The following is a 10,671-nucleotide window of genomic DNA, read 5'->3' as shown; positions in this document are numbered from 1 at the left end:
GAGGTCTGGACTAACCGAATGGCTTTCAGGTACTGATGCCACTCACGCGGAGCACATCGAGACGATCAAAGCCCGGATGTACGTGGGGCTCACCCCAGACAAGCGGTTTCTCCCTGGGCACCTGGGCATGGGACTTGTGGAAGGTAAGGGGAGGGGCTGCAGGGAGTTGGTGGGGGTGCTCTGTTGCTCAGATTCCAAGTTGTGCTGTCGGGGCCGCACAGAACACTGCTCTTCCCGCAGGTTATGACTCCATGGGCTATGAGATGTCCAAGCCAGACCTCCGTGCCGAGCTGGAAGCCGATTTGAAGCTGATCTGCGAGGGGAGGAAGGATAAATCTGTGGTTCTCAGGCAGCAGATCCAGAAATACAAGACAGTTTTCACCGAAGCAGTGGCTAAAGCTAAGAAGTGAGTGCACATGGGGGGTAAAGGGGTACATTTCCCTAAGAAGTGGGAATTCCTGGGGTGACTCAGCAAAACCAGGTGTTCCTCACATGCTGCCCGCCAGGCCGGTCCATGCTCACCAGCGGCCTTGCGGCCTGGCTCCCCCCGTCATTTCCTCCTGAGCTCCAAGTGTTCCCTTCCGTGGAGCTTTGTCAATATCGAAACAAACAGAGAGACCTGGTCCAGCTATGCTGGGCTGTTGGCTAAATGCTGTTCTCTTGATTCAGTTATTTTGAATTAGTAGCAGCACAATCATATGCCAGTAAACCAGGTGCTGGGGTAGGACCACTTGTTCTCAGGGTGTTGGGAGGGGCCATTCAGCAACGCGCGTGTGTGTTAGAAAGATGTCTGCCCCAGCGTCGTGAATGCGTGAGCTGGTCGAGACCCAGAAGGACTTCAGGAGCCTGTGCCTGGGCCGGTGCGGTTTGTTTGATGTGCGGCCGCTGACCGGCAGAGCTGCACCCTCCCGGGCGCTGTCCGTCACCCAGGCCGGCCAGGGCCGCTGGGCCAGTGCAGTGCTGTGCCTGCCTCCCGCCTGTGCAGCGGCCTGGGGCTGACCAGCCAGCTGGTTCCGGGTCACACATGCTAAACGCACATAAGAATGTTGCAAATGCCTTGCTGTTTCTTCAGGTTGGACGAAGCCTTGTCCCAATACTTTGGGGAAAGGGCAGAGGTGCCCCAGGAGGAAGCCATCTACCCGGCGGTGCCAGCTCCTGTCAGGAAGTGCCCGCAGTGCAACAAGGACATGGTCCTCAAGACCAAGAAGAGTGGCGGGTCAGTGCCCAGCTTGCGCCCCACCTTTGCTCGCCTCGCACCTGCCGGCTTGGCCAGGCAGCTTCTGCTCGCCCCGCCTTTTCTTTTTTCTGTAATCCTCACCCCAGGATCTGTTTCCATTGACTTGTGGAGAGAGTGGAAGAGGGAGGGGAAGACAGAAATACCAATGTGAGAGAAACACCGATTGGTTGCCTCCTGTACGGGCCCCGACCAGGGCCTGGGCCAGGGAGGAGCCTGCCACCGAGGTACATGCCCTTGCCTGGGAATCAAACCTGGGACCCTTTAGTCCACAGGCCAACCCTCTATCCACTGAGCCAAACTGGCTAGGGCTCCTTTGTGTCATTTTTTAGAGGCAGCCTGCTATTGCCAGTCCCCGGACCAGGAGTTGGAGATAGAATCCCACTTCTACCACATACAAGTTTATGCGCCAAAGCAGTTACTTAACTCTTCTCTCGGCCCTAGACTTCAGGCACCGAGGTCTGCCTCACAACGCCGTGGGAAGGGTGAGGATTCAGTGAGAAGTCAGGGTCTAGCCCTGAGCCTGATATGCTAGATACTCAAGAACACTGATTCCCTTCTCTCCTAGCTTTGGCTCCGAATTGGGTCTCAACATCTTAAATCCCTCCTTATTCCCAGTGCATTCATTCCGAGTGGGCAGTTTACTCCGAGGTTCAGGTTGCCCGGCCGGGCCTAGCTGTCCAAGCCAATACCTGGGCGCCAGGGGAAGGTCACGGCGGGAGTGGTGGGCGGTGGTGCAGCCATCGTGTATCCTGTGCCATCCCTGTGGCTGGCATGCTGGAAGGTGCTCGACAGACTCTATCTTATCCGACTCCATAACCACCTTACAGGGCAGCTGTTTTCTAAGGAGTGAGGCCGAGGCCGAGGGGTTGAGGGCTTGTCTATAGCAGGCAGCCCTGGGAGCAGGAAAAGCAGAATTTGAACCCGGTCTTCACAGCCCTTCTCCGTCCTGCCAGCCCCTCAGGCTGCAGCATCGTTCACCTCTGTGCTGCTCCGTGAGCAGGTGGCTTCCCTGACTCAGAAACTAGAGGTTTGTGGGCCCGACCAGCAGCCAGGGTCAGGCATGTGTTGCCCACAAACGTAGAAGCCAGTGCCCCTGCGGCCGTAGGCAGTGCCCCTGCGGGCGTAGGCAGTGCCCCTGCGGGCGTAGGCAGTGCCCCTGCAGGCGTAGGCAGTGCCCCTGCAGGCGTAGGCAGTGCCCCTGCAGGCGTAGGCAGTGCCTGGCGGCCCTGTGTCAGCGTTTAATACCTGCTGTCAGTGGTTTCTTCTGGGCCACAGTGTGCATGGATTAATAAGCTTCGGAACATAAGGGAAGGAATGCTTACTTCGGTGTAGCTCTGGGTGCTCCAAGTCCTTGAGTCACCCAGGTGGGTCTGGAGGATCTTGTGAGGTTTACCACTCCAGGGTTTACCTGATAATCTCCATTTCTGGGGTTTGGGATTCGTTTTGTTTTTCCTGGTCTGGTCATACCCAGGCATGCTCAGAGGACATTGTAGATGGTGTGTGTGGTGGCTAGTCCAGCCCTAGAATTTCAGGACTGGAAGGCATCGATAAATGTTGGCCAAAAAAGATGTGGAGCAGGTGTTAAGGGTAAAGACTCTCTCATCAGACTGGGCGGTCCTAGCCCTACCCCCGGCTCCCTGCACAGGAAGAGGTGAGAGCCCGGGGCACTGAGCCAAGCCCTGTACTTCCTGGTGCTGTGGTCTGAGTGTTGGCAGGGGGGTTGGTTGTTTTTAAAGTAGAAAGCAGAGTCAGCTGTAGCAGTTTCTTTGTTATTATTTTGTTGTTGTTAATCCTCACCCAAGGATATTTTTCCCATTGATTTTTAGAGAGAATGAAGGGGCGGGGGAGAGAGAAAAAAACATCGATGTGAGAGAGAGACATCAATTGGTTGCCTCCCACACGCACTCCAACCAGGGCCAGAGATCAAACCTGCAGCCCAGGTACATGCCCTTGACCTGGAATCGAACCCGAGACCCTTCCGTGCACCAGCACTCTCACCACGAGCACACCTGCAGGGCAGCAGTGCATTTCTTAGGGGGTGGGCAGTGCAGCAGGCCAGCATTTCCAATACAGAGGGCGCCTCACACCTCACCTGCCCTCTGTCTGGAGGACGGCAGCCCCTCAGCTGTCAGGTTCCTTTCTCCTGCAAATGCTGGACCAGAGTTCACTGCTCTGCATGTCTGTCTCCAACGCTGGGGCCCCTTAAGGGGGGACAACCGCTCTCAGGTCCTGTCACCTTCACCTGCTGTGGTCCTGCTCACAGTCCAGGGGCTTCCCTGTGCACAGACCTCTTCTCGGGACCTGGCCCCTGGTGTCCATGTTGGGTGGGGACAAGGGTGTAAGACATGAGGGGCAGCAAGTGCACCGTACAGGTGACACGGGTGTATGTTTTGGTTCCAGTACTGACAGGCTCAGAACTATAATGTGGTGCATGGCACATCCCACTGCCCGCCTGGCACCTTGTAATGTGGAGAGAACTGAATTAAAGCTATTTTTTAAATATATTTTTTAATTGATTTTAGAGAGAGAGGAAGGGAGGGGTAAAGAGAGAGAAATTTCGATAGGCTGCCTCCTGCACACCCCCAACTAGGAATTGATCCTGCAACCTGGGCATGTGCCTTGACTGGGAATTGAACCGGTGACCTTTCAGTGCACAATATAATGCCCAACCAACGAGCCACACCATTCAGGGCTTAAGCTATTTTATAACAACTCTGTCTCTTCACAGGCTTTCTGTTCATGTTGTGGAAGGCAGCTTGGCCAATCTATACTGGACTTTGAATAAACTCTCATATTCTGAAAAAAAAAGGAAGAAAAAAATTTTCTTGCCAGATGGGTGACAGCCTGGGACTGGTTCCCCCAGTTCCCGTTTCTGCCTGACCCTGGTCCCTGTGCCCCCCAGGTTCTACCTCAGCTGCACGGGCTTCCCGGAATGCCGATCAGTTATGTGGCTCCCTGACTTTGTGCTGGAGGCGTGCAGGGATGAGAGTGTGTGTCCAGTGTGTCAGCCACACCCTGTTCACAGGTGAGCTGGGCGCCTGAGTCAGCGTCAGAGGAGGTGGGGCACGTTCAGGGCCTTTCACTCCTAGGCCCTTGGAGGGCGTTCGCTGTGCTCGCGGTGCCAGGCCAGCAGGTCTCCGTTGGGGTAGGTCCCGCTGATGCCGTTGTAGGTGTGGGGGCCAGGTTCCTGGGCCGTCTCAAGAGGAAGAACCATGCAGGCCCCGTGGCCTGTCCTCTTCTGCTAGATCGCCCGAGTATGCGTGCACTGCATGTCCTTCCCACGCTCTTCCCCAAGGCCCAGAGTTCTCACAATGCTGGTCCTCGCACCTGGTCACACGACCCCTTACATTTGTAAAAATCATTGAGGGATCCAAAGAGCTTTTGTTGTGGGTATGTTTATCAATATTTACCAAATTGGAGTGTAGACATCTTCTAAAATTGAGCTTATTAATTTGTTTATAACATGCATTGCACACTAACATAAATAACATGTTTTTAAGCTAAAATGCCTATTTTCCAAAGCAAAAAAATAAGAAGGCATGGTTTTCCATTTTTGCAAGTCTGATGTCTGGCTTAAGGGAGACAATCGGACTCTCATGCCTGCTCTCACAGTTGGTCTGCTGGGTTCATTGCATGTGTTGTAGCCTCTGAAAAACTCTAATGCACATACTTGGAAGAATAAGAGCACAGCAGACTTGGCATTGTTGCAAAATATTTTTGGCCTCACCTTGAAAGGGCCCAGGAAAATGCAGAGGCCGCTGGCGCACGCTTGGAGGGCCGCGGGTGCGGGCTGGCCTTGCAGAGGCCGCTGTGTTGTGGTCCCACCTGCCTCCCCCTCTGCGCTCGTGTGGAGACCGGAGGGGCTGGTGGTTGGCTGGTGCGTTATGAGGATGCCAGGGGGAGACCTCAGGCAGGCCCAGCCCTCGGGACCAAGGAGAAGACGCTGCGCCTGGTGTAAATGTGTTTCTTACCTTCTGGCCCCATCAGGTTGAAGCTGAAGTGTAAGCGGGGCAGCCTTCCCCCGACCATGCCTCTGGAGTTCGTTGGCTGCATCGGCGGATGTGATGAGACCCTGAGGGAGATCTTGAACCTGAGGTTTTCACAGGGCCCCCCCAGAGCTTGCCCGCCAGCCAGCCAGCCCTCTGGCTACCTGCAGGCTAGCCAGTCCCTGAACCGAATGGACAGCAGCCAGCACAGCCACCCCCTGCCCCCTGACACCAGGCAGCCCAGGCCCTTGAAGGCTCTGGCCCGGAATCTACCACCAGCCACTGCTGCTGGTGAAAACGACTCTGTGGTCTGCAACTGCGGCCAAGAGGCCGTGCTGCTCACCGTCCGGAAGGAGGGCCCCAACCAGGGCCGGCAGTTCTACAAGTGCCCTGCCGGCAGCTGCAGCTTCTTCCTGTGGGCCAGCGGCAGCCGCCCGGACCCTCCCTCTTCTGCACCGAGACCGCCCGGCGGCTCGCTGGGACGCCCCCCTGGCTCAGGGAACCGCCCCGGTGGGGTTGGTGGCCCTGGGGATGACTCTGGTGGTGGCACGTCCTGCCTCTGTAGTCAGGCCGCTGTCACACGGACGGTGCAGAAGGACGGGCCCAACAAGGGCCGCCAGTTCCACACGTGTGCCAAGCCGAGAGCGCAGCAGTGCGGCTTCTTTCAGTGGGTGGACGAGAACGTGGCGCCAGGTGAGGAGCGGCCTCCCCCGCAGCGGCCCTGCAGGGAGCAGTGGGCGGGCGGGCGGGCGGGTCCTGCTCAGAGACCTCAGCTGTGTGATGGGAGTGTGAGCATGAGGTTGGCTTGCTCCTCATCTGCGTCCCAAACCAAAGGGTGCCTGCCGGGAGTCTAGCAGCGTGCTGTCTGCCGGCACCACGCTAAGGCAACCATGTACGCACGCATCCTCCGTCTTCACCAGGTGAGCCTGCCACCACAGTTCTACACATGAAGTGACTTTGACCACAAACGAAGCAGCTTTGCTCAGGGTCACACAGCAACAGACTTGAAAGTAGGTCGGTCTAATCCCAATCCCATGTGCTTGTAGCCTTTGCAAACACTGCAAAGTCATTACCCAAAAAATCACTCATTTATTCAGATGAAGAAACTAGCCCCAGGTTAGACACAGCTTGAGTGTGGCGCCCAAATGGGTGTGTGAGACGGGAGCCTGGCCATGGGGCCCAGGAGCTGGTGCATCTGAAGGCACCGAGAAGTGGCCTGCCCGCTCTCGTGCGCAGCAGAGCGTGTCTCTGAGAATGACAACAGGCCTAGTGGGAGCTTGTCACGCGCTGGTTCCACAGCCCAGCGGTCTGACCTGGAACACAGGACCTGGCTCAGCCTCGGTTTCCTCAATAAGATGGGCACCTGTCTGTCTCCATCAGAGCTCCTGAAGGAGTTTAATCTCGGGCTGTGGCTAACATGTCACCAGCTCTGCACCTACAGGAGGAACCCAGAGCAAGCCGGGCAAACTCCAGGACTAACACAGGCCCATAAACAAGGTGTAAGTGTATGTGGCCGCAAAAAGAACAAAAGGTTCAATCCTCATAGAAATGTAGGTTTATTTAGAAAAGTCTAGTATAAAAAAAAGCACAAGAGCAATGATAAAATTCATGTTTTCTTTCTGGCACTTGGCATCTCTTCTCTGCTACTATCTTTCCTACTTCGGGGGAAATCTTGTTCACAGTGATCACTTTCAAAACTGAACCACGGTGAATGTCAGTAATTCTGGATCTGACAGGCGACTCATTTTCTTTCATAATTGTAAATAACTGCTCACACCATTATATTGGCTGGGCCACAAAAATATTCGTTGTGGGCCGCATGAGGCCCACGGGCCACGAGTTTGACATGCTTGACCCAGAAGGCTCAGTAAAAGTATGGGGCTGGGCCGGCTGGTGTGGCTCGGCAGTTGAATGTCAACCCATTAACCAAGAGGTCGCCAATTTGGTTCCTGGTCCGGGCATATGCCCGGGTTGTGGACTTGATCCCCAGTGGGGGGCCTGCAGGAGGCAGCCAATCAGTGATGTTCCTCTCTCACCATTGATGTTACTGTCTCTCTATCCCTCTCCCTTCCTCTCTCTAAAAATGAATAAAATGTTTTTAAGTGCAGGGCTGGCTGCCAGAGCCAGAGGGGCCTTGCTGTGACGACTCGCGTTTGAGTGGAGGGTGGTTCAGACCTGCAGAGCCACTCCTCCGATTGACAGGAAGCAGGCCTGCCCTCCAGGCCCGCAGACCGCTACCTGGCTGAGCAGGCGGACGGCACTAAGGCTGGGGAAGGACTGGCAGGATCCAGAGCGCGGGTTTCTTGGTGGAAGGTGGGGAACAGGTGGTTGGTCACAGGCCCTCTTGTCTTTGCTGCCTCGCTCCTGAACTCAGGCCAGCCTCTTGCTTGGGTTCCCACTTTGGTAAAAAGGGGCAGCGCTCTTGTTTCCAGCACCGCATGGGCCCGCCTTCAGGAGCTCAGGGCCTGGGCAGGGTGCTGTGTGCTGGTGCAGAGCAGGGGGCCTGGCCTGGGGGGCGGTGAGTATGGAAAGGAATCTGTATTTCCTTCCAAGTCAGTGTGACTTTCCCTGCTCCTCCCACAGGGGCTTCTGGAGCCGTGCCCTGGCCAGGAGGTGGCGGGAACACCCGCGGGCCCCAGTCCACGAGCAAGAGAGTGCGGGCCAGCTCCTCAGACCCGGGGTCCACGGCCAAGAAACCGCGGAAATGCAGCCTTTGCCACCAGCCTGGACACACCCGCCCCTTCTGTCCTCAGGGCAGAGGAGGGTGACAGGGCACTGCTTCTACTCATCCCTTGTCTCCAGGAGGAGCTGTCTTCCTAGGACCAAGCGGCCCTTCACCCCCTGGGGGTGTGGGGAGGGGCTGCGTCTGGCCGGCCTGTGTTAAGGAGTCCAGGTCAGACTGCTCCTCAAGAAGGCCACCCTGTGCCTGGGCTCCAAGTGACCACGCCACTGCTGAGGCGCAGGAGCTGCTGGGATCCCCACAGAGGCCCTGTTCGCGCTTCGGCAGCAGCTGTGGCCTCCGGGGCAGGAGGGACTTCTCCACGGACATCCTGAGAAGGAGGCGTAATGCAGCCAAGTGGCTCTTGCTCTAAAATTGTGTCTACAGAAGACTTACTCCCCTTTATCTAGAAGCCTGTGGCCAGGACACACCTGTTCATGTGCCTTAATAAAGAGTTTCACCCCTTCACTCTGGTGGGTCAGGTGCGGAGTCTGGGGAACGGTGGCAGGAGCAGTGGGTGTAGATACCAGCCAGTGCCCAGGGGACTCTTGCCAGCCTCTGGCCCTCATGGTCTCCCTCCAGCCGATGCCCTTTTCCCCTGTTCACATGGTAAGCGGAAGCCCGACTTCTCGCAGCTTGTCCTACAGAGAAGGTAGCGGGTGCACGATTCAGAATCTGTCTCCCACACCTCCAAAGGCTGCCACCTTCCTTACTGCTGCTTGTGAACAGCACTCAACATACTGGCTTTGTTGTGAGGGTTCGAAGGTAAGCAGAGTGGGTGTGGGCTGCCCAGTCACGTCACTAGCACTGAACAAATGAACACTCCTTAGGTCTTGGGACGCCTGGCCCTGCGTGGGCTGGGTGGCAGGTGGACAACGTTTGGAATTGCTCCTGGAGCACCTCATCAGTGGTATGGGTCATGGCCCTGCATCTGTGAAGTTTTGGGCTCCCCCAGCCCCAGAAACCACCAGTCCATATTCTGCCTCTGGTTCTACCTATTCTGAACATTTCATTTAAATGGAATCATACGTGCCCAGCCAATGTGTCCCAGTGGTTGTGTTGACCCATGAACCAGAGGTCACCAGTTTGATTTCCAGTCAGGGCACATGCCTGGGTTGCAGGCTTGATCCCCAGTGTGGGACGTGCAGGAGGCAGCCCATCAGTGATTCTCATGTTTCTATTTCTCCCTCTTCCTTCCTCTCTTAAAATAAAATAAATGGAGTCATACAGAATGTGACCTTCTGTGCCTTGTAAGGTTCATCCACATATAAGCTTGTTGGTCCTTCATTCCTTTTTTTATGACTGAACTAGGGGCCCAGTGCACCTTGAAAGGAACTGTGGGCCGCAAGGCTGCGGTGGGCACAGGGGCGGGTCTCGACCCATCCTCCCTGGTCCCCCAACCCCTGTCCCCTCTCTGCCAGCAGCCCCGCTCCCACCACCGCTCCCACTGCTCCCACGCACTGATGGCACCAGCTCCATTCACACCCGCTGATGGTGTAGAGCGATTGGGGCCGGCACCAGCAGCAGGTGCAAGCGGGGCGGCGTCTTCAGCGGGTGCAAGCAGCCACTGCTGCCCCAGTCGCCCCTCAGGGCCAATCGGGGCCGGCAGCCGCCATTCGCACCACTGATAGCACTGAGCGATTGGGACCAGCGCCAGGCGCCAGCAGTGGGTGCAAGCAGGGGCAGTGGGTACAAAGGGGAGGAGCAGGGGGAGGTGGAGAAGCCCTGAGAGGCGATTGAGGCTGGAGAAGCCCTGAGGGGCGATTGAGGCCGGCAGCAGCCGCTCACACCCACTGACAGTACCGAGCGATCGGGGCGTCGCTGGGCACGGGCAGCGGGTGTGAGCCCAGGCGGGACCGCAGCACATAGGAGCAAAGAATTTTCAGTAACCAGAGGTTTGCCCCCATGACAGTAACTGGCGCCCCTGCTCATCTGCTCCACCATCCCACTGCAGCCAATGCCCTCCATGTTCTGTGCACGCCCCCTGGTGGGCAGCGCACATCATAGCAACCGGTTCAGTTGTTCCGCCAATCGATCGGTCTATTTGCATGTTAGGGTTTTATATATATATATAGACTAGTGGCCCAGTGCACAAAAATTTGTGCACTCGGGGGTGGGGGTGTCCCTCAGCCCAGCCTGCACCCTCTCCAATCTGGGACCCCTGGAAGGATGTCCTACTGCCGGTTTATAGGGATCAGGCCTAAACTGGCAGCCGGACATCCCTCTCACGATCTGGGACTGCTGGCTCCTAACCACTCACCTGCCTGCCTGCCTGATTGCCCCTAACCACTCTGCCTGCCAGCCTGCTTGCCCCCAACTTCCCCCCGCCGCCAGCCTACTTGCCCCCAAATGTCCCCCCACCAGCATGATCACCCCCAACTACCCCCTGTACCAGTGTGCTCACCCCAACTACCCCCCCTGCTGACCTGCTCGCCCCTAACTGCCCCACCCTGCTGACCTGCTTGCCCCCAACTGCCCCCCTGCTGGCCTGCTCACTCCAAATGGCTCCATCTTCTATTTCATTTGTGTCCTTTCCACCCCTAAGTTAATGTCGTGTCCTTAATATGTGGTTATGAGAGTCTCTGTGACTGAGCAGGGAAACCTTTCATGTTTCTCTTTCCTTTCATCACAGGATAACTGAGCTCTGCTGTTTGTGTGGGACCAAAGGCCCTAGGAATACAATGCTGAGCCCTCTGAACTCATTTTATTCTTTACTGTATTATTTGATT

General features: G+C 56.5%; 1 protein-coding gene across 3 annotated transcripts in view; it reads left to right on the top strand.

The window, feature by feature from the left end:
• TOP3A (DNA topoisomerase III alpha) overlaps nucleotides 1–8,410 on the top strand; it is a 39,376-nt gene extending 30,966 nt beyond the window's left edge. For all 3 annotated transcript variants that reach the window (XM_023745065.1, XM_006103852.3, XM_023745066.1), the window contains 6 exons: nucleotides 30–143; nucleotides 241–406; nucleotides 1,073–1,216; nucleotides 4,140–4,262; nucleotides 5,225–5,916; nucleotides 7,807–8,410. In XM_023745065.1, the coding sequence (XP_023600833.1) occupies nucleotides 30–143; nucleotides 241–406; nucleotides 1,073–1,216; nucleotides 4,140–4,262; nucleotides 5,225–5,916; nucleotides 7,807–7,991 (1,424 nt within the window). In that variant the 3' untranslated portion in view covers nucleotides 7,992–8,410. The remainder of the gene's footprint in view (nucleotides 1–29; nucleotides 144–240; nucleotides 407–1,072; nucleotides 1,217–4,139; nucleotides 4,263–5,224; nucleotides 5,917–7,806) is intronic.
• The last annotated feature ends 2,261 nt before the right edge of the window (nucleotides 8,411–10,671 follow it).

The sequence above is a fragment of the Myotis lucifugus genome, unplaced genomic scaffold (assembly GCF_000147115.1).
Source record: "Myotis lucifugus unplaced genomic scaffold, Myoluc2.0 scaffold_513, whole genome shotgun sequence".
Taxonomy (NCBI): domain Eukaryota; kingdom Metazoa; phylum Chordata; class Mammalia; order Chiroptera; family Vespertilionidae; genus Myotis; species Myotis lucifugus.
Note: the sequence above shows the minus strand (reverse complement) of the source record. Positions and strands in the feature narration are given on the sequence as shown.